Genomic DNA, 23,561 nt, shown 5'->3' with positions numbered 1-23,561 from the left:
CGTCTTGACTAACAAGATCCTCCTGTAAAGATTTAGAGGGAGATTTTTCCACCTTTCCACCGATAGTTTAGTTTGTTCGAGCACTCTCTGAAAATTGTGCACATAGAGGTCATGTGGGGTCTTGCAATAAATATCCCCAAGTATTGAGTGTTGTCTCCCTGCCATTGGAACCCCCACTTGTCTGCATACTTTCAACCTTGTCATTTAGTGGGAAAAGAATCAACGTAGCCGCATTTATTCTTAGCCCTGAATAATCACCAAATGTCATTACATCCTGCATGACCGGTTCTAGGTTGCTCTTGGGGTCTTTGAAAAAGAGTACCATATCGTCAGCATAGAGGTAGATCACCACCCTATGTGTATAAAATTGAACCCTCCTATGAAAATCGCTTCTGCCAGCGGCTCAATTGCTAGTGCAAATAATAGCGGTGATAGGGGACATCCCTGTCGAGTTTCCCTCTCTAGCTTATGGTCGATGTTAATCGGGTATTACCCAAATTGTTCGTTTACAATTGTTCGAATGAACAATTGACTGAATTAAAAGGGTCACAATTCACCTTTTCACAATTGAACGTTATATATATATATATATATATATATTTATATATATATGGGTTTTGGGGGGTTTGGCGTTGGGTGGGGGCTGTGGGGGGTTTCCCCCCACATATATGTTACAATTGACCTTCAGAATTCGGTCAATTGTGAAAAGATCAATTGTAATTCGAACAGTTGTAAAACAAACAATTCGTATACAACCGTTCATCGGCCGTTCACCCGGATCCTGGCACATGGTTGTGTATAAACCAGTGAGACTAGTGATATGAACGGTTCACCTATTCCCATTCTACGCAGTACCATCATCAGAAACTCAGTTGAATGACCTTGTGGCATCCAGAAGAGCTGCCACTACGGGGTCGCCTCTCGGTATTGCCCTCATCATCCCTCATCATCCCAAACATTCTGCACAGGCCGTAGGAGGTAGAGTGTCCCGGAATGAATCCAGATTGATCCGCCCTCAACATTCTTTGCATCAGCTGTGCCAGCCTAGATGCAAGTATTTTAGCCAGGATCTTGTTGTCTAGGCTAATAAGAGATATGGGTCGGTAGGAGGAGCAATCATCTGCTTCTTTCCCGGGCTTAAGTAACACCACTACCATTGCTTTCCTTAGAGATTCCGGTAGCTGACCCTCCCACAGACTTTGATGATAAAGTCGTAGAAATAGGGTGCTAACTTCTGGCCGTATAACTTATAGAATTCAGCTGTGTATCCATCAGGCCCCGGTGACTTCCCCCATGGAAGGAATTTGATTGCCAGCAGTACCTCCTCTAGCATTATGGGCTGGCCCAGCCATTCCCTTTTCTCGTCTGTGCACCTGTACAGCGCCACTTTATGTATGGTAATCACCTATCTCCTGCTGGGACACTGACAGGCGAGAGGAGTAGAATTAGCTATAGAATCTACAAAATTATTTAACTATGTCTGAGTCTGCACATTTCTCATCGCCCTTTGCATCCTTTATGGTCAGCACTACATTTTTTGAGTCCTGTCGACTGCCAGCTCTCGCCAGTAGTCTCCCCGGGTGTTACCCCTCTCCATATTGTTGCACGGCTTTTTTCCCCTTGGAGAAATTTCACCTCCCTATTAGCCAATTCATTAAATATGTGTATCTGCTTTTTGATCTTTGCCTGTTCCAGCATTGTGGGATTGGCCATTTCCGATTGTAGCCCATGTATATGGGTTTCAGTATCTGCAAGTTCCCTGTGGATTTGTCTCACCACCCCGGCTTCATTGGAGATACATTCTCCCCTAATGACGCATTTGAAACATTCCCATAATGTCGCTGCTGACTCCACCGATCTGTCATTAGTTTAAAGAATGTGTCAATTGCCTTTGTGAGTACCTCCCGAAATAAATACCCATGGGGGCCTCCCTTTATCTCACCCAGCTAATTCAATGGTCAGTAGTACTGGGGCATGATCTGGCATGCCATAATGGATACCTCGGTAACGTTCCCCAGCAATCAATTAGAGAGCAGGAAGTAGTCTAGTCTAGATGCCGAATTGTGAACTGACGAATGAAATGTATATTCCCTTTTGTGTGCATATCTGGTGAACCAGACATCATTGACTTCCCACTCACAGCGTATGTCTTGCAGTTTACTTGTGGCTCTAGAGGTCGGACGGTTGGCACCCCCAGAGCGGTCCAGCTCTGGTTCCCCAGGTGGGAGCCCAGCTAACTGGTGGCTAATCCATTCCATGGTATCTATTGTGTCTTGATTCGGCCCATAGTAATTGACTATGGTGTATAACCAACCCTGAATTGTGCCATGTACCACCAGCCCCCTCCCCTGTTGATCCTTGACGATCTTGATCAACCGAAACCAAACCAATTTGTGCAGGAGAAAACACTCCCCTCGAGTAAGAGGAGTAAGAGGAGTAGGAGCGGTGACATCCCCAATCTCGTCCAAATTTCAATTGGATGGGCAGTTCAGACCTCTCACATTCCATCTGATGTTTCTAAGTGACCCAGTCATGAATGATCCTCTGTGAAGTTTCACTCTGGGGGTCTATTGTTTGCATAGTCTGAGTTAACAAGACACACTTGTGACCTTTGGAGACAGGTAACCTTTGAATCCTCTGTGCTGTATTAACCAAAACATTACCCCTTTCCCCTCCCTCCCCTTTGTTGGCATCCCCAACTTGCCATTCCCCAGTGTCAACCCCAGTCCACCCCCCACCAGCAACTCCAACTTGCCAGCTCCCCCTCTCTGCCAACCCAAAAAACACACATTTGCTCACGCTTGGGGGCCTACCAGGACCCAGTCAACCCAGCGACCAATTTACGGTTGTTGTCTCATTCGCCAGAGTTATCGGCTTTTAAACAGCGCTCCCATATTATGGTGGTCCCGGTTGTCGCAAGGGAGGTCCCCCTTAGACATTGTTGTCTCTGCTCCGCGGGGCTCTCGATAGCATCTCCAGGAAGGAGTTCACCTCTCCCAGAGTGTGAAAAAACAGCATTCTGCCATTGTGTTCGATCCTGAGTTTAGAGGGAAAAATCATTGCATATTTGATGTTCCTCTCTCTGAGTCTTTTCTTCACATTGACAAAGGTTTTTCTGGATGCTTGTACCTTGGGGCCCTTTCCACAATAAAGACCGCAGAAAGTCCCTCTTCATCCAGGACCTCCTTCAGTAATTCATCCACCATTGATTCCATGTTGCGTTGGTCTGCTGCTTCAGGTACCCCAATTATCCGCAGGTTATTCCTGCTGGTCTAATAATTCTTTCATCGATCTTTTAAGCTCTATTTGTCCCTCGTTGCGCAGTTGCTTCCATCCTCCATTGTGGACACTCTACACTCTACTTCATCCAGGCGTTCCCCATATCTATCCAGTTGAACCTGCATGTGAGCTACCTTGCAGGCTAGAGTGTCAATTTTCCTGTCTAGCGATTGAATGCTGGTTTGGACCTCGCAGAACATTTGTTTAATGTCACTCAGCACTCCCCCCGGATCCGATAGGGCAGGCTGAGGGAGCCCCTCCTGGAGGCCCTCCTCCACAGGCGATGATTTAGCAGGTATGAGGATTCAAAGTGCAGTTTAGACTGCTTTTTACCAGACTTCAGCGACTTGGACATGGTGTCTCCTTTGGTTTTTAAGCATCTGTCTATCCTGTTGGCCCAATCCCTGGTTGGTTATGTGCAGGGTTTGCTTCCTTTCTTACACATTCCTTTGTCTCTCCTGATGGCTGCAGGGGCCATCAATCAGCCAGGGCAGTTCCCCTGGGTTCCCAACATAGGAGGCATCTCTTCCTGGGAGTTATTTTCCTCCCCCAGATGGCTCCACTGACCACTCCTGCGTGCATCCCCGTATTACACAATGCTACTGTGCTCTATTCAGGTAGCCGACCCCGCCCCTGCCGCAGTTGCTCAAATTGAGGTGTATCATCCCGATATCGCCATAGGCAATCGTTCAGCCGGGTGTGAGAATTACAAAATGAAGTCAAGACTGCTGTTTGCTGGACTTAGGTGCCCTGGACCTGGTCTCCCCCTTTGTTCTTGACCAGTTGTCTATTCTGTTGGCACGATCCCATGTTTGGCCATGTGTATTTTCTGCATTTCTTTCCAGCACGTTCCCTTAACTTTCCTGTGAGATGCAGGGGACACCAATCAGCCAGGGTAGTTCCCTAGGTTCCACGACAGAGGCCGCGTCACCTCCCCATAGTTATCGCCTCCCCAGATGGTTCCACTGACCACTCCTGTGCGCTTCTCCGTATTGTCCAGTGCTGCCGTGCTCTGTTCGGGGGGCAGACCCTCACCTGCTGCAGTCACCCAGCTTGAGGTGTGTTCCCCGGGTATCGGCGCACTCACCCTGGTCGGGAATCCCCAGCAGTGCAGCGCCGGGTCTAAACGTCCCATGGCTCTTCTCTCGTCCACCCCTTCATGCCACGGGCAGCAGGGTCCCGTGCGCGGCTCTTCTCCGCTAGTATACACTGGAGCTGCGGGCGCTGCCATTAGCCTGCTTCAGGTTTCAGTGCTGCTCTCTTCTCCGCCCCCCAGTGGGGGGTCTGTGAATCTTCTGGGGCGTCCCGCATCAGTGGTCCGTGCCTCGCCCTCTTAGCAGCTGTCGTTGGTCATGGTAAGCGGTGTAACGGGCCGCCTCTGATGGGGGTGTCTTACCCTCTGCCTCCTGCCACAGCCAGACAGGGACGATCACTCCTCCCCACACCACACAGGGAATCTGTGTATGCTCTGACTCCGCAAGGTCTACAGGTCCACTTCTCGAGTATGGTGGAAGGCTGGAGTTGCTTCTAGGCATTCACCACAAGCTCTAACTGCTTATGTTTCCCCCTCGGCCAGCGTGTAGATATGCAAATGAGGCAGGATTATGTCTGGATTGATTAGGTCACACAGGAGCTCACAGGCCCGTGGCCATCTCGGCTGGGCTATCTAGCGCCCCCCACACCTCCCCTGGTGAAAGTGCTTTCACAAGGCCACAACAGTCTTAAGGCTGGTAACGCTGATAACGGCTGGGGCTCGAATCGACCCGCTGCTCCAAACAGCCCTTGACAGCCGGGCTTCACTGCTCCGGGTCCTCACTAGTGTTCTTAAAGGCAGGGGGCGTAGCTTATGTGGGACGCCAACTTTCTGGTCTCATTCAGCCTGCGGCTTACAACAGCCACCCTTGACAGCCGGGCTTCACAATACAAAGGCAACATTGGTTCTCTCTTGTCCAACCGAGGCCAATCTGTGACAACTCGGGCTGGGAGAGGTCATACTCTCATGTTGTGTGCCCCAGCAATCATTCTGCTTAATGCCAATACCTGGCTCTGACACCCCTGGCAGTTTCCTTGGCTTTACCAGAACCCTGTCTGGCTATCAACAGGTGGTAATGGTTATCTGGTTGGAAGCCCCTACAACTTATCCTCTTATGGACATCTCAAGATCCATAACACATTCACAACATGACTTAAAGTATTACCATTTTGACAGAAAGCCACCTCCTGCCCACGTAGGCAATAATGAGCTTTTTTATTTTTGTAACAGAAAATGATGCTGGTAACTCTTGTCTCAGAATGTGAGATCTGCTAATCAGACCTCACTTTCTTAATGCTTCATGCTGAAAAAGTATACTGCACATGTGTTCTCTTGACTGGGAACTTTCTATGGACACACCAGCAATTATCATGTAGGTTGGCAACATATGCCAGCAATAGAATAACAAGGACATTCCTGACAAACATCCTGCTGGAATCTAAATGAATTACAGGCAGTGGGCTTCATTACCCAAATTATCTATAACTGTACATGCCTAAATCCTGGTGGCAGTTTGGTAAAATTTAAAGCCACATGTAGTTTGACATAGCTGCCTCTGAGGAGATAGTTATATTTACTAAAAACCCATTTGATGTCATTGTATTGACAAATGGTTACTGGTGACTTATACTGCTGCCAGAGTTCTGTGGATCACTGTCGAATGCTGGGTTTCACCCACAAGAACCTGTCTGATCCAGCACTAATATCGCACTTTGTTTTTTGCTGCAAAAGCTTGATACCACTGCAGGTGAACATGACACCCCCCCTGAGACAAGGAGGGGACAAGCGCTTCAAAAGAATGCCTTCCAGCACAATGTGAAAATCACACCAGGCATGTCATGACTGGAGTCTCTTTGATGTAAGGCAGAGATGGGAAGGGGAAGTAAAGTTCAGCCAATCTTAAAATGTGTAGGCCACTCTTACTCCTGTGCCTGCTACCATCTTCCAGCAAACAAGACACTTTGGGAGCTGACATCAGAAGGCAAAACCTCCCATCACAACAGCAGCGATTGACCCATTGCAGATGGCTTACCATGGATGAATGTGCTGTAGCACAATGTGTAGATAAGGGGTAAGACCCCCATTATATGAGTCATCTTTCAACTCATGAAGACGAAAAATCCCAAAACGAAGCCCATTTGTGCAGCTCTCACTGCGAGTGGTAATTTTCAGAGAATGGTAATTGTAATTGGTTGTTTATAACGTGCTTAATAACCAGAGGTTTCTGGGCGCGGACCTGGGGATCGAACCTGTGTTGCTTCACATAGTCTTGCTTCCAAGGCAGGACGTTGCCTCTAAGCTATCCTCCCGACACACATTGAATGTTCACTTTTAGAGCAATTAGAAGCAAGACAATCGCTCATATTGAGCACCACACTAAAACAAGGTTGATTTACGTTGTTTTTACATATGAGAATTTTGTTTGCAGAGGTGATTATGGTCCCATGAAGGGGACTGTATTGCTATATAAGCATCATGGCTTAAATTTACATCAAAACCTGCCTGGACAGAGGCTGCACTTTTATAAGCAATAGGTGGAAGGAAGGAGGGTTATGATAAGCTGCTGATCTGGGAAGGGATAAAAAAATCAATGATCCGATTAGTATCTATTTTTCTATTTTTTCTATTTTACTGCTTGTTTCCATGGGGGGGGATAGGCCCGCTTAATATGGTGTTTCTTTGCATGAGATCTTTGAGATGTTATATTCTGTGATATAGTGGAGGGTGTATAAGGTGGAATTATGTGCACTTTCTATGATATTACATTAAATTTACAGCAAATTTATTTTGGTATACTAGATTTTCAGAAACCAATTGCACTAAATGGACCCCTGATCTCATAAACTAAAATACCTAGTCACTGCCATTATCATCATACATGACTGGTTTCTTTGTGTTTACCCCGTAATTCTAAATACAAATTACAAAGCGGGACTATTCCTGGAATCCTGTTCTCCCTCTAAATCATGTTTTACTCTTTCTCTTATAATAAGCAACACACACATGTTGGACTATTTTGTCCTTGGGCTTGGTAGCCTACTTCTCTAGACCATTAAAGAGCGTGGTCTATCCAAGCGGTGACCTGGTCAATCGTTTCTTTCATCATACTTAGGAAAGCCCAAGCACCTTATGAGCCCTGTATGTAACCATGTAGTACATACACATGTTATTATTTACATTATTTTCATTCACATGTTCACACATTTTAAGCTTGCTTTTATTTCCCTTTTCCATCTTTCTTTCTTTCTTTTTTTCTTTCTTTCTTTCTTTCTTTCTTTCTTTCTTTCTTTCTTTCTTTCTTTCTTTCATTTTCTTTCTATCTTTCTTTCTTTCTTTCTTTTTTTCTTTCTTGTGACATGGCTTGGAAACCAAACATTTTCACATTTTTAAACACATTTCTGGAATCACTCCTTTGCCACTGGAACTGTCCCCTTCCCCCTTAAACACTGTCTTGTGCAACCCCTTCTAAAGAAGCCCTTGGCCTATCCTTCCTTTCCTCCTAACTATCGTCCGATCCCCATCACTCCTTTCCTGGGCAAACTCTTGGAAAACCTGGTCACCTCCCATCTTACTCTACATACTGAATCTGTTGGTTGCCTCCATGACCACCAATCTGGCTTCAGAGCTGCCAAAAGCACAGAAACTGCTCTCCTGAACACCTGTGAAGACCTGCTCTCCAGTCTTCACTCTAATCTCCCTTCTGTCCTCATTCTCCTCGGTCTATCCTCTGCTTTTGACACGGGCAACCATGCCATCCTGCTCAGTTGCCTCTGTGACAACCTTGGTATTACTGATCAGGCCCTGGCCTGGTTGACCAACCCTCTCAGGTCCAACTGGGGTCTTTCCTCTTTTTTATCTTTCTCTTTACTTGGGGTGTTCCCCAGGGGTCTAACCTCTCTCCCTGGCTCTTCAACCACTACCTAGCACCTCCTGCCCACCGCATCGCTACTTTCTGCTCCAATTTTCAATGTATTTATTTGGATTTATAAAGCGCCCAGCGGCCCGGGTCCATCGTGGCGCTGTTACAGAATGTTCACTTAACAGGTTTAGGACAGACATTACAAAGGTAGTAATACAAACTCAATGACATTGTTGAAGGGCGTTCCAAGGTTACAGAGGAACAGAGTTGGAGACAATATGTTGAGCGTTCTAGTTGAATAATTCAGTCTTTAGCATTTTTCTGAACACTCTGAGGGATTCTTTGTTTCTTAAGCTGCGCGGGAGGGCATTCCAAGCTTTTGGGGCTAGATCTTCAAAGCTAGTGCCGCCAGCTTTGGCTCTGTTAAAAGCTGGGACTGAGAGTAGGTGAGAGTACTGGTCTCGTTTTGGTCTGTGAGCTGGAGCCTGGTGTATTCTTTCTGCTAGGTAGGCTGGGGCAGTCTGAGAGAGCCATCTGTGAGTGATTGTGAGGGCCTTGAATGTTATGCGTTGTTTGATGGGGAGCCAGTGGGCATCTTTTCTCGCCTGGGAGATGTGTTCTCTCCTTGAGATACTGAGGGCGGCTCTAAGGGCGTTGTTTTGCGCAGTTTGTAGTCTGTTGATGTTATTGGCGCACCTGAAAAAGAAATGAAGACACGCCTGAAAAAACAAAGAAACTCAGCCTCCCTGAAGATTGATGGAGTCATGAAAACGTGCGTTTTGGAGGAGAAGCTAATGACTAGTAACAGAGCGCCTGCCTTAGCAATCTTTAAACATTGTTCCAGGAGTCCCGGGCTAAAAGGCAGCAGCAGCAGGGCCATCATGCCTTACATTGGAGAGCCACAACCATAGCTTTCCCCCCTTCCCCATCAAGGGGAAGATTTGTGCTATGGAGGGAGTTGTTTCCAGTCACCTGCCAGTAAAATCAAGTGCGAAAAATACAAGTACCAGAATCCTCCTAGTCAATTAACTTGCCACACCTGAAAAAGAAATGAAGACACGTCTGAAAAAACAAAGAAACTCATGAAAACGTGCATTTGGAGGAGTAGCTAATGACTGGTAACAGAGCGCCTGCCTTACCAATCTTTAAACATTATTGGCAGAAGTGCCTAGAAGTAGAATGTTACAGTAGTCTAACTTTGCGGCAATGGTGGCTCTGGCGATGTTAAGGCAGTTGTTTGGCAACATGTGGGATTTCACTGCATTTATGATTTTTGTTGTGAGTACAGCTGATGATGAGATGGCGCTGACTTGCCTTTCCATTGATAAGGTGGAGTCAAGGTATACACCCAGTGTTTTCACTGCAGCAGAGGCTGTAATAACAGTGTTCTCAATACTGAAGGAGCTGTATTTATCATCTCGTTTTTTAGGGACTCTTTGGGGCCTACCAGTAGGATTTCTGTTTTTTCCCCTTTTAGACATAGGCCATTGGCTGCCATCCAGGCCTGGATGCACGCATATGTCTTCTGGAGGGTGTTGAGGTCTTGTTCATAATCACCTGTTAGGGGGAGAAGAATTTGTGTATCGTTGGCATAGATGGTAAAGGCTATGCCGAATTCCTCTAGATCACTGAACAGGGGAAGAGTGAATAGATTATAGAGAGTGGGGGATGTACAGGATACTTGTAGGACTCCACACCCAATGCGGGATTGAGAAGCTGAGGCCTGGTCAGAAAAGACCCTCATAGCTCGGCCCTCCAGGAAGGGGGTGATCCATGCGGTAGCTTCTTGGGAAAAGTGAGCAGTGTCAATGAGGTGTTTACACAGGATCTTGTGGTCAACCAAGTCAAAGGACGCCGATAGATCCAGGAGTAGGAGGAGTGAGGATTTGCCTTTGTCCATGTTTTCGAGTACTTGATTCTTAAGGTCGAGTAGGCCTGATTCAGTGCCGTGACGAGGGCGGAAGCCAGACTGTCTTTTACCAAGGATGTTGTGTGCTTCCAGGTAAAACTGAATCTGTAGATATGCACCCTTGCCCAAGATTTTCAGCAGGAATGGCACGGTGGTAATTGAACGGTAGTTGTTAGGGGAGTCAGGGTCAAGAGTAGTTTATTTTTTAGTAGTGGCCGAACCCAGGCTTCCTTAAGGGCGAGTGGGACGGTGCTCGTGGCGAAGGAGGCATTGATGAAGGTGGTGACAAATGGGGCCAGGGCTGTCGCACAATCTTTGACTAAGTTGGTTGGGCATGTGTCCTGTTTACATAGCGATGGTTTGATATGCTTGATGATCACTAGGACCTCAGAGGTTGCCACTTCCCTGAATGCAAATGGTTTGGGTGTGTTTGTGTCATGTTGACTGCTTGCCGCTGGGAGGGTGGCAGGGTTTTTTGATGTGGGTGAAGTGGCTTTAGGCAGTTTGTCGAATTGAGTCTTAATCTTGTTTTGGAGGGTTTTAATTTTATCTAACATGGCATGTTGAATGTTGTTACACCATGTTTCGTGTTTGTAGATGGCAAATAGTTCTTTGGACTGGGAGTTGGCTTTCTCAATTCTGGAGTTATATGTGGCAGCTTTGGCTCTAGAGATTGCCTTTTTATATTCTTTAGCGATAGCAAGGTAGGTGTCTCTTGTGGTCGTGGAAGGGTTAGTTTGCCATGAGGTTAATGCTACTCGTTTAGTGGTTTGCGCATCAAAGACTTCCTGTGTGAACCACGAGTTTGCATGGAGTATCTTCTTCACTTTTTTGTCTTCCAGTCGGGCTACCGCGTCTAATACCTCTTTGAGAGTGGTATTGTAAAGCTCTACTAGTTCTGTGGTGTTGTTAGATGTAGGTTGAGCTAGTCAATGTTATGCGGATGAGACTCAGCTCTCTTTCAGGCTTCCCTCAGCCACCTCTGCTTCTTCTCTCATATCAGACTGTCTGACCGCAATTCAGGAATGATGTGCCACCAATGATCTCTGCCTTAATGGCAGTAAGACTGAGAACCTCCTCATTGGGACACCTGCTCCCTCCTTTCCTCTCCCTCTCTGGCCGCCCACTCTGTGCCCTCTTCCTGCTCCTTCCTGTGAGGCTAAGAACCTTGGTGTCATCTTCGACTTTAACCTCTCCTCACATCTCTGACGTCTCTAAGAAGTCAAATTATCACCTGCACCTCCTCAGAGGTATTCTTCCTTTTCTCACTTTCCCCAGAAGCTCACTGTCTGCAGAGCTCTGGTCCTCACTAGGCTGGACTATTGGTATAGACGATGAGGCAGCTGATCCTGTACATGTCCCTCTAGGCGTACCACAAGGATCCTGTCTCTCTCCCACATTATACAATGCTTATACCAAGCTCCTCTTTGCAGCATTGGATGCCATGGGTGTAATATACACCAATTTTGCAGATGGTATGCAGATACTTATCCCAATCACAGGAAATAAAGAGCATGATACCACTATCATAAACAAAATCTACTCGCTCATCCAGAACTGGATGGCATCTAATAGTCTTTGTCTGAACGGCGAAAAGACGGAGATCCTTATTGTTGGATCACCAGCTCAACTAAAATAATTTCTGCAAGATTACACCTCTGTTGACATAGATGGCACGTCCATCCCAATATCCAACAAAGAAAAAACCTTTGGGCTATATCTTGACTCTAGCCTCACCATGAGCAAACACATCAATTCGCTTGCTTCCTACACAGCCAAACTTATTTCCCTCAGTCGACAATTTCTCTCTACACAGAACTGTATCACACTCGCCAGAGCGCTCATCATGTCTAAGGTAGACTACTGCAATATACTCCTGCTAGGATACTACCAAAAAAAGTAACCAAATTACAACTACTGCAAAACCAAGCACTGAGAGCAGCTCTAGGTAAAAATAAGAGACCATGGCCCTCATTACAACACCGGCGCTTAACCATGGCACTATTAGCACCGTGGTTGGTGCCGGTGTTGTAACAGGTCCGCCATGGTTCAATGGGGAATTACCACCCCATTCCAAGGTTGGCGGGGCGGTAATTCCCCATTTAACCATGGCCCTTCCCCATTCCCCTTCAGGGCTCTATGGGAATGGGGAAGGCAAATTGCGCTACCGTACTTAGCACCAAGGTCCCTTTGCGGGTCCCTACTTTAATGGCTGGTGTAGACCAGCTGTCAAGGTCGGGTCCCGCAAAGGGACCTCGTAATCAGGCGCTAATGAGTTAACGGCGCCGCAGCCTTTTACGGCACCGTTAACCCATTGGCGCCAGGGTCGTAATGAGGCCCCATATCTCACAAGTTAGGAAAGAGGTTCACTGGCTCCCAATCCAAGCTAGAATCCTGCACAAAACTCTCACTACCACTCATAAATGCATTACGCAAAAGGCCCCACCTACATCAATGAATGCCTTGCTCGTAAAACCCCCACCAGACTCCTCAGATACAACACTAGTACTCACCTACTTATCCCCTGCTTCAAGAATAAGAGAACCAGTGACTCCAACTTCACGGTCGCTACCCATAGACTATGGAATTCCCTCCCAACATACATCAGTAATGACACCTCCCACACCCAAATCAAGAAACTGCTAAAAACCTGGCTATTCAATGCATTCTAATTGCAATGTTGGGCCAGTACATAATCTCAGGACTGTTGTATGCACCACTGTATATACATCTATCTCTTCACGCTACCCTTTTGTTGTTTATATATGTTCCTACTCATTGTCCCCACACATGCTCTGCCAAAATGTACTGTGTCTTCTATAGTTCTAAGTATGCTTCTACCTCTATGTAACCAGAAAGCAACCTGTAACCTACGCTGTGATACCGCCGGGGTTGGGCATAGTAACAAATGCAATAAATAAATTATCCAGAACAGGACTGCGAGACTTGTCCTTGGCCTCAAGCCCAGAGATCGTATTTCTCCAGCTCTGAATCCTCTTCTCTGGCTCCCCATGGCTGCAAGGATGAAGTTCAAGACCCTCTGCATCGTCCACAAGGCTTTCTGGGGCCTGGGACTGCTCTACCTGCAGCTTTCCATTCCAAAACCTCTTCCTTCTAGAGCTCTCTGCTCACCCTCTCTGAGGGTCAGACGCTTCTCCAAGCAGAGAGTTGACGGAAGATCTATCTCCTCGGCTGGGGATTCCCTCTGGAATAGCCTCCCTGCCTTTCTTAAACTTGAGCAGAACCACCTCTCGTTCCGGAAGCAACTCAAGGCCTTCCTTTTTGCTTCCGCTTTCTCCCTTCCTTTCCCCTGCTGATGCACCTGACTGCTCCACGCACTGGTCACCCTCTGAACTCGGGCCCACGCTCTTCCATGTCCAGTTGCCCTCGCACTGCCTCCGGGCTCCCCAGCACTTAAGGGTCTGTACCTGCAACCCTACAGTCCCTTCTCTCTGCACTTATGAGCCACCCGCAGGCTGCACTTGTAAGTTAACTGCACTTCTCCCCTTCCCTCTTCCGCACACTTGCACGTTATGAATGACACAAGGCCTAGGAAGATCGTTATTTTGTCCTCCCTTTGTTTCCCCCTCCTTATCTTGTCACGCCGAGGAACACTTGTGTACAGGCGCGTTATAAATGCCACATCATATCATATCATATCATCTCAAAAGAATACACTTCAATTCATATATATAAAAAGACATTAGTTTGATCATAAAAACTAGCAAAAAATACATACATTATCTAATTAATCTATTCAGAATTAATTGTAAACATGCGTGATAAAAATCTTATCAAAATTAAAATGAGTGAAACTCGAGACCCTGATAAAATCTTATGCCAAAAATCTGTTGGTGTTTGAGTAAGAAGTTCAGAAATGAATTTATACAAAATATGTCTGCCTTAAAGGACTGCAAGCGGGCAATACACTTACAAATGTTTTAGGGTTTCCACTATGTTTCCATCTTTATAAAATGTATACACTCTCCTGCATCTCTCAATTTTTGAACGAGCACCTAAGATTTCATTAGTGGGGTCGAGATGGAATCTGAATGCATTATTCCACTAAGAATTAGGAAATTGCAGTACATATGTTGCAAGTATATTCAGTGCCTTTTCCCCAATAGCAGCATATGAATGCAGTTTAAATGTGTTGCAGCTGTCTCTGGCAGAACACCAGTCATTACACCAGAGTTTATTTTTCACATCAAGAGGATTGTCCTCCAGGGGATCAGAGGTGGCACCGAATTTTAACAAAAGTGAGTTAAAATAATGTATTCAAATTAGAGGTTTTCAGTCAGAGTCCTCCTTTACAGATTCATTGAGGTCTTGAAACAAAGAGGGACCCACAAGTATCAACACCATACAAACCTAGAATTTTCCAGCTCACAGATGCCTTTAAAGAGACCAAACCCAGCTTGTACCTTATGGTTAATGTTGAGACACCTTTAGGAAGATTAAGGATGCTTCTCCAAAATAGACCTTCATTTTTTGCCCATATGTCTACAACTTTAGGTCCTTCAACGTCCACCCCATATCATGATATTGGAACTACTTTGCCCTTATAAACCTGATAATAGGTAGCAAAGAAAAACAGCCAAGGCACACATTTTAACTTTTACTCTGGGCTGCCATAATTATAGTTTTAGTTCAAATATTATTATGGACAGTTTTGATAACGTTTCTTCTTATTGTGAAGCATAGATACTTAAAAGAATTGACTACCTCCAAATTCTAGTTGTTGATATTTCAAATTAATGTACTGTTTCTCCTAGAGGGAGACAGTATTAAAATCTTTGTTTTTACAGAATTAACCTCAAGATCATTAGAATCCACATATTTTCCGAGTGTCGTCAATTGTCGTTGGAAACCTATCTCGGTATACTCCAAAAGGACTAGGTTGTCTGCATATGTCAACCAACCCACCAAGATGGAACCCACTTTGGGCATAAACGATCCAATATGCCTGAACGCATCCCAATATCAGAAATGAACAAATTAAACAATCTTCAGGCCAAAACGAAGGGGAATCAAAGTTTGGCCACCAACATTCAATCTGTCCTGAACTTTGGAATTCCTGTGAAGGTGACTTAAAATACTAATCAACTTCATAGGACATTCCCTTTTTATCAATTTATGCCAAAGTAGCCTTTTATTAATCTACTCAAGGGGGGGCCACAGTATGCACGCTGGCTAAAAGAGTTTGAAACATGGGCCGAGAAAGAGGCAAGAGTGCGGGCCAGGTCAGCGCAGCGCTCAGACACAACGGCTGGGGGCACTTATGACTATTGGAAGTAGCTGGTCTGGGATATGTTTCACCCTTCAGATGATATGCCGCCATGAGCACCATGCCGCACACTGGGATGATACATGATTATCAAGATGGGACGTGCCAAGGTCCAAACATCAACTCCGGTACTACCTGGAGCTATACAACTCCGGTTAGAGGCCTGCCACACCAGAATGTTGCTACTGATTCGTATATATGACCTGTTCAAGAAGACCTTGATGTAAAAATCTATTTATAGTGCGTGGACAAGTTAATTGTTTGTTAATATGTGTGGTTTACTGTTTGTTTACTGTGGCAGGAGGTGCTCTACGGATGTACTACATGCATACCTTTACTGTAATGCGATTATTGAAACACTGCCTGCCTCTAAAAGTCAATAAAAAAGTCAATAAATAAATGTAAAAATAAATTCATAACAAGTCAAAAGCCATGGTAAAGTCGATACATTTCAGATAAATCGGTTTTCATTTGTCGACACTTCTTATTTGTAAAAGCTTCAAGATAAATCCATTTGAATAGATACCTAGACTCTTCTTGATGGGTGCCAAAATTCTCATTTTCAAATGCCCACTTTTCCAGTTTTTTTTAATAAAAGGGAAGAGAACATTTTACTAGACACATCTAACAAATCTATGTGAAAATTATTCTTGGGCTTTGACCTGTTCCCCATTTTGTAAATGGGAACAATATGGGAATGCTTCTAGGAAGGAGGAGTAGAAGAGGATCAAATAATTTAGTCAAATTAGCTTTTTAAAAAGTGTGATCATAAATGTAAGTCACTATGGAAATATACATTAAATTAATACCAGTTCTCTTTCTCTTTCACACAACCATTTTTGCCGTGGTCCACAAACAGCAAAATCCCAAACAACATCTGTGTGTGTCAAGTTTCAGGCAATGCTCTCAGGCTGGGAGCTAAGAAATAGATTGCGGCCAAAATAGCATGCACAAATACCAGCTGTACAGGCTGGTGGTGACCCTCCCCCTTGACCCTAGGCTAAGGATAGGAAGGAACACATGTTGAGTCCCCCCGCATGTTTTTATTTATTCTTCACTACTATTACTCACCAAACTTTCTGTTTACCCTGCCAAAGATTTATCTTCCAAGGACCCTGTGTTATTTACGTGTCATGCTAACACAAAAAGAAAATAACTGCATTTAAAGCAGCAAAAGATTGTTACTCAGAGAGCACTAGTGAAACATATGTTGTCGCCTCTCTCCACTCGAGTGCTTTGTTGATGCTAAATAAATATATTTAAGTGACTATGTTATTCTCTGAAGGTGTCTCATTCTTGGTTTTATATGCCAAGCGGGTTTTACTCCAATTTGCACCATTTAGCATCACCTTGTAATGTAAGGTTTGAGAACCAGCCTGGATCTTAATTAGGTGCTGAATGTCTTCCTTAATATAGTTGAACAACCAACCAACTTCTACTAGTGGAATGGAAGTCAGTAGATTCGAAGTAGACAGTGCGTATGTAGATTTAAAATATTTGATCCAACCTACTTCGGGGATAGATTTTATCTGACAAAATGCTTGAATATTGCCATCCCCATTAATTTCACAAATGTGCTATATTTTTCGTAATCAAATTGAAAAGTATAAGTTCTGAATCCTTTTAAACTAGATGGCTTTTATATTTCCTAATCCAATTTGTATATGTCAGTTTTAGGTTTTCATGTGAAGTAATGTCACTTACTCTAGAACCCAAGGTTTTCAATTTCCATCTAAGCTCTTTTTTCTTTTTCTGAATGTTTATATCATAGACATGATTATGAATATGTCTAGATTTAGCAGGTCTATGCAGATGGGGTTACAAATCTATAAAAAAAGCCTTCAGAATCACTTGGAGCAAAGTGATTATCACATTTCTTAATTGAATAGTCTCTTAATTCTTCAATGAAGCACATGATAAAATGATTAACAGTGTGATTATTCCATCAGATTATGGGATACAGAATTGACTTCTAGAGCCGGTGCATTATTAATAGTTGATCATCCAAGTTTGTTTAAGTTCTATTCAGCTTATAAGGTGGTCACTTTTATCCATTTCCCAAATATGATAGAGGAAACAAACATGTAGTCAAGTATGGTTTTTCGAAGAACCTCTGAATTCTGAGGGAGATTCTTTTCATCCTTTCGCTTCTGATCATTCCTCTCCTATCTTCCTTTCCTTATTTTAATTTTCCCCCAGCAAACTACGTTTTTCTGATACTAGGGCAGGGCCACAATGTACCATAGAGCTTGGATTACCACAGGCTATGTGAGGCCACTCCCTCTCTCTCTCTTTCTCTCTCTATCTTCCTCACTCTCCCTCTCTTGCTCTTTCTCCCACTCTCCCTCCCTCCTTCTCACCCCCTCTCTCTCCCTCTCTCTATCTCTCTCTGTCATTCTCTGTCTCTCTCTGTCTCTCCCCCTCTTCTGAGATCAAGAGAGAGAAATTGTTTTTTTTTACTAATGTCCACGTTGCATTTTATTAAAAAGTGAGGAGAGCTCAAGTGCAACATGCCGGGCTTGGGAGCAGAACAGTGCTGTGTGTCATGGGTTAGATACCCCTGTTGGTCTGACACAGCCCTGTACCACTCCACTCCCCAGGTGATAAACATTTTCTCTAAGAATTGATTTAACACTGTGCTGTACATTAAAAACCTGTTTTGACCTTTGAAGTTTGCTTTTAATATTTCACATAGCAATAATGCAGGATACCCTTCCTCCCTCCTTGTAGCTGTTTGCAGATGTCATAATGGAAGATCCGCTACTGTTACAGGATATTGGTCTCCGCGCAGTGGAGTCAACTGCAAATGTAGAACAGAAACAAGGCAAGGCGAAGCAAGCCTTCATCGTGCAAACCTTCTCAAAGCTCCTGGAGCTCATCACTTTGCGCCACCGCTTGATGGAAACTGCTCTGGAGACTGTGCCATTAACAAGGTAAGTGACTCCAACAACACATCCAATTTCTTAACTTTACACGTAGAAGCTTCTGCTCATATCTAGCAGTGAACCTTATGTCAGAAGCTCTGCAGATACAATGCATGCATGTATGGGATTTATAATGCAGGAGCCTTGCTGGAAATAAACTGAATACTGTGCATAGGGGTTGCACAAGGGGTTACTGCTTTACTGTGTTACATGGTAAACACAGACAAGCACCCTGTTTTTTAACAGGATGCTACTCTTTTGTGTTAGTTCTGTACTACTGGCAAATAAGCATTGTTCCAGCAAATTGTTCTATATATTTTTGTTGGTGCAATGATGATGGTAGTGCAGCAGTAAGTGTAAGCTGCCAACGGGAGTATCTCATAGCTGCAGTGGTAATTTTTTGTATTTGTATTTTATAAATGTTATATAGCGTTATCGCCAAAGTGCTTGTACAAAAATAAAAACAATTGGTGCAATCAATATGGACAATGCACTCCGGGTAAATCGGAACAGAGGAGGGGAGGGGGAAAAGAGTTAGGTGCTGGAGAGAGCAGATAGGAGATGGGTTTGAAAAATAGAGAGAGAAGAGGAACAATGAATAGAAAGAGGGAGAGAGTGGGTATGCTTAGGGCAAGCAAGGCAAAGGAACCGAAACGAGAGGACGCACAGGGGGTTAAGGGACAGAAAGAAGAAACTGCTTTTTGGAGCAGAATACAGTGAGCTAAGTGAAGAGAAGCAGATGGGGCCGAAACCATGGATACACCTAAAGAGGATGGCGAGGAAGTGATAAAGAAGACGAGATTCAAAAAGGGAGAAGAGCTATAGAGTGTAGAGAGGATGTAATAGAGGACCGAGAGGAAAGAGAGAAGAGGGGACAAAGAGAAGTATTATAGACAAAGCAAAGAGGGACAAGATAAGAGGCAGGAAGGCCCAGGACAAGATCTGAGCAATAGTCGATGCAAGAGAAAACTAGAAGGGAAATAAGATGATTGGTGGCATGAAAAGAGGGATAGGCCCGAGCACAGAGTAAATTGAAAAGAGCGTAGCGACTGGATCGGCAAGTGAAAGAGATGTGCAGAGAGGAGTGCAATTGGTCAAAGATTACACCCAGGTTGAGAGCGGAGGAAGAGAAACAAAGGGACGAGAGAGTGAAAGAAAGGAAGGGACGAGCAATAGTGGGAGCAATCATAGTAGAAGGACAAAATAAAACCTCTGTTTTTCAGGGATTGAGGTGGTGAAAATGTGATGACATCCAATTTTGGACTGCAGAGAGACAGTTACAAACAGTAGGGCATCAGTGAAGGAGGAAAAGGAGAAACAGATGTGGGCATTGTCGGCATAAAGATGAAAGGAAAGGTTAAAAGAAGAAATAAGAGCAGAGTAGGGGATTTTATGAAGTGAGAAAAGCATGGGGCCAAGTACAGACCCTTAAGGGACTCCATAAAGAAGGAGACCGAGGGAGAGGTTTGCCCAGCCCAGGTTACCGAGTAGGAGCAGTGATAAAGATAAGAGTAAAACGATTTAAGAACACAGCTAGAAAGACCAAGAGTGGAAAGGGTGGAAATGAGAAGGGAGTGAACAACAGTATCAAATATTGCAGAGAGATCAAGGAGGATAAGGACAGAAGAACTTTTAGACTGTTGAGCCGTGAGAAGAGCATTGGATACATGCAAGAGGGCAGTCTCAGTGGAATGGGATTGTCGGACTCTGGATTCAAGAGGAGGCAGAAGAGAGTGGAGATGGACATAGGCAGAAAGTTGAGAGTAGATGGCACGCTCAGGAAGATTAGATAAAAAAGACGACAGGTCGGATGAAAGTTAGCGAGAACAGGGGGATAGTGAGATGGTTTGTTGTTCAAGATAGGTAGAATGAGCGCATGTTTGAAAAGAAAAGGAAAACAAGAACTTTTGAGCTTGAAAGAAGATGAGAGGAATGAAAAAAAGGAGTGATCGGGAGGTCGGGGAAAAGAAGTGTGTGAAGAAGCTGAAAAAGACAGCGAGGGTGATGGGAGCGCTAGAGCTCAAGTTCACAGAAATACAATTTTTTAGCATTGGGTAAAGCAAGATCATAGGAGGAGGATAGAGAAGAAAGCTCAGAAAAAGCACAAGGACATTCAGATTGTTTCCAATGATGTTCGGCTTTACAGAGGCTTGAACGAAGGGATGTGAGAACAGGAGTGTTGTGAAGATCTCTGGTCCAGCGCAGAAGCAGCACAAACTCCTACCTCCCCTTAATGGTTTTGGTGTCTGGAACTAAAGTGCACAGACCTCTGCAACCACCACAGGGAAAGAGGGTTAGGGTCCACGGATTGGATGGGTAGAGGGTTGAAGGAAGACCAGAAAGAGGGTTAGGCAGAGGTTGTGGACAGGGAAGGGGAATTCAGGGACGGCATGCTCCTAGGCTCTTGTTCTTTGGACCTTGGAACTCCTTATCACGCTTTGCTTGCCTTGAGGATATTCCTAGGACTTTGTTCAATCACACTCTCATTGAACAACCTTGTAGATACCAATCTCACATATGCACAACGAATGCTTCACAAGGAAGACAATTCACCCAGTTGGAATGCACTGAGTTGCTTCCAATCTTTAGACTTGCTCTTACTCTCTGACACTGATTAAGGAGCTTAGAGCACTTATCAAGAAACACCCTACTGAGGTGTCACACCTGAGCAGTGAGTGGGAGGCAGTTCACCAATAAACACCAAACCCCAACAGTATCACACTCTGAACTATTGGTACACATAAACAAGAGTAACAGAGCAAACGCATTGGCTTTTTCACCAACCCCCTTGCTAGGATTCTCCCATCATGGAATGCACTTGCGTGCTAAATAAACAAGCAACACTTAGCTCTGGCTGTTGCTTTGAAGTCCGGTGCCCGAATCTGGTATCAGCAGTGCCCAGAAGGAACAGAATACACACAGCGTCTGTCAGAAGAAAACACCATTAGTACATGCCCAAAGCGTAACGTGTTGTGAAGGGTTAATACACTGGGATTAGTTTATCCTGCATGCCGTGCATCACCGCTGTCATGCGTTATTAGTTTCCACACTGGGTTAAAGTTATGCGCTGCTGCGCGAGGATTTTAGTTGCAAAGCACTTCACAACAATGCCCCCGTGCTATCTCACGACTCGGCTGCTTTCGTAATGCCGACAACAAGCACGCTTTCACTAACTGCTTCAGATCAGCTTTCACACTAGGTTATCACTTATCTTTGGTATCGCGGGACCTGACACGTAGTCTTTAGGTGAGGCGCGGCCCCGCAAGAGTTTTCTGCCCAACCGGAGCTTCTGGGAATGCGTCCACCCGGAGGAACACCAGAGCGCGAACAAACGTCCCGTGTTTGCGCATGCGCAGATGCTGGGGCATTGGCGAGGGCGTTCCCAAGCGGGTTTGCAGGCTCTGTGTGCCTGATCCTGTTGCCTTGGGTGCGTGGGGGCAGCTGGAGGCGCTCAGGATGCTGGACATTGTAGTTTCTGGCCTCCATTTGCTGCAATGTAGGTTTCCGTCCAGCAGATGCCATCTTCCCCCACCTGATGATCCTACAGGAGGGACAGAGGTGGCATCTGCTGGATAAATATGCCCCTAGAACAGTGCTGGCCACAGTTTGTCCCTTAACACGTTGGGGCTTTACGACAGTACAACCCCTCCCCACAGAAGGGCCTGGTTTCCCTGGATAGTTACGATGGAATAAATGTAAGAGCCGAGGAGCATGTATGTTGCTGGCGGATTCCCAGGAGCGTTCTTCCAGGCCATAACCCACCCAATCTACCAGATAATGCAACACTCCTGCCCTCTTTCGGGAATTGAGGATGGCCTGAACCTCGTACTCCGGATACCCTTCAACCAGAACTGGAGGGGGTCTTTTCATTCCTGTGTGTGGATCAGCCGGTTTCAACAAGGCAACATGAAACACCGGGTGCACCTTCATATGTGATGGCAACTGCAAATGCATAGCTACTGGATTGATTACACGCTCAACACGAAACGGACCAAGAAAGCGGGGTTTGAACTTAGGCGACCCTGGTAACTTTAAATGCCGTGTTGATAGCCACACCTTGTCCCCCACCTTATATGGCAGACTTTCCCGGCGCTTAGTATCTGCATAGCGTTTGGTTGAGATCTTAGCTGCAACAAGATTTTGATATGTTTTGGCCCAAGTTTGTGATAGGATAGTCATTCGGGCCTGCACTGATGGTGAGGGATCCTGTACTGGAGCAAGTGAAGGTTGCACCTGAGGATTGTAACCATAGGTGGTGTAGAACGGTGAATATCCGGTAGCGGTATGTCGAGAATTATTATAGGCCAGTTCTGCTAGCCACAGAGTATCTACCCACATCTCTTCTGCGCTATGTGTGTAGCACCTTAGATATTGCTCCAACGTTTGATTCAAACGTTCCGTTTGCCCATCAGATTCTGGGTGATAGCTGCTGGACATCTGTAGTTTGATTCCAAGCTTCTCGCAGAATGAGCACCAGAATTTAGAAGTAAACTGTGCGCCTCGATCGGAAACTATGTGCTGGGGTATTCCATGCAATCGGACTATGTGTTGTAGAAAAAGATCCACTAGTCCATGCGCAGTTAGCACTCCTTTGCAAGGGATGAAATGTCCAAGTTTGGAGAAAGGATCTACTACCACTAGTATTGCGGTGTATCCCTGATCGGAGGGTAATTCTACGATGAAGTCCAAAGAAATGATGTTCCATGGCGTGGTTGGTATAGGCAAAGGTCTAAGCAAGCCCATGGGTTTATGATGATTAGTCTTGTTTCGTGCGCACACCTCACATTGGTGTACATATGCTTGGGCTTCCTTATGAAGATGTGGGCACCAGTAATGGCGTTGAACCAATTCCTGTGTCTTGTTTATCCCTGGATGACCAGCTAGTGGAGAATCATGGCACCATTTCAGCGCTTGTAACCTCAGTGCAGGAGTGGGCAAATACGCAACTTTACCTTGATAGGGTATTCCATTCAACACATATCGCTCCTTTTTTGGATCTTCCCACTGAAGAAATTCCTGGGTAGATATTCCTTTACTTATTTGTTCATAAAGATCATTAGTAGTTCCCCCATTGAACTTGGTTGGTGTGATGATGGGTTTAGCTGTCTCTTCTGACATCGCAGGTGAAGGAATCTCGGGATACCTAGATAGAATGTCTGCTTTTTTGTTCTCTAATCCTGGTCTATACGTGACTACGAAATCATAGTCTGCAAAGTACATTGCCCATCTCAGTTGACGCGGGGTGAGTGCACGTGCAGATTTCAAAAACT

General features: G+C 45.1%; 1 protein-coding gene across 1 annotated transcript in view; it reads left to right on the top strand.

Moving 5' to 3' along the window:
* LOC138452878 (uncharacterized) overlaps nt 1-23,561 on the top strand; it is a 337,850-nt gene that overhangs the window by 231,613 nt on the left and 82,676 nt on the right. Inside the window, exon 12 of the mRNA XM_069605225.1 lies at nt 18,098-18,300. Within this exon, the coding sequence (XP_069461326.1) occupies nt 18,098-18,300 (203 nt within the window). The remainder of the gene's footprint in view (nt 1-18,097; nt 18,301-23,561) is intronic.

This window comes from Ambystoma mexicanum, chromosome 4p (genome assembly GCF_040938575.1).
Source record: "Ambystoma mexicanum isolate Mex_15411 chromosome 4p, UKY_AmexF1_1, whole genome shotgun sequence".
Lineage (NCBI taxonomy): Eukaryota > Metazoa > Chordata > Amphibia > Caudata > Ambystomatidae > Ambystoma > Ambystoma mexicanum.
This window is presented reverse-complemented; position numbering and strand designations above follow the sequence as displayed.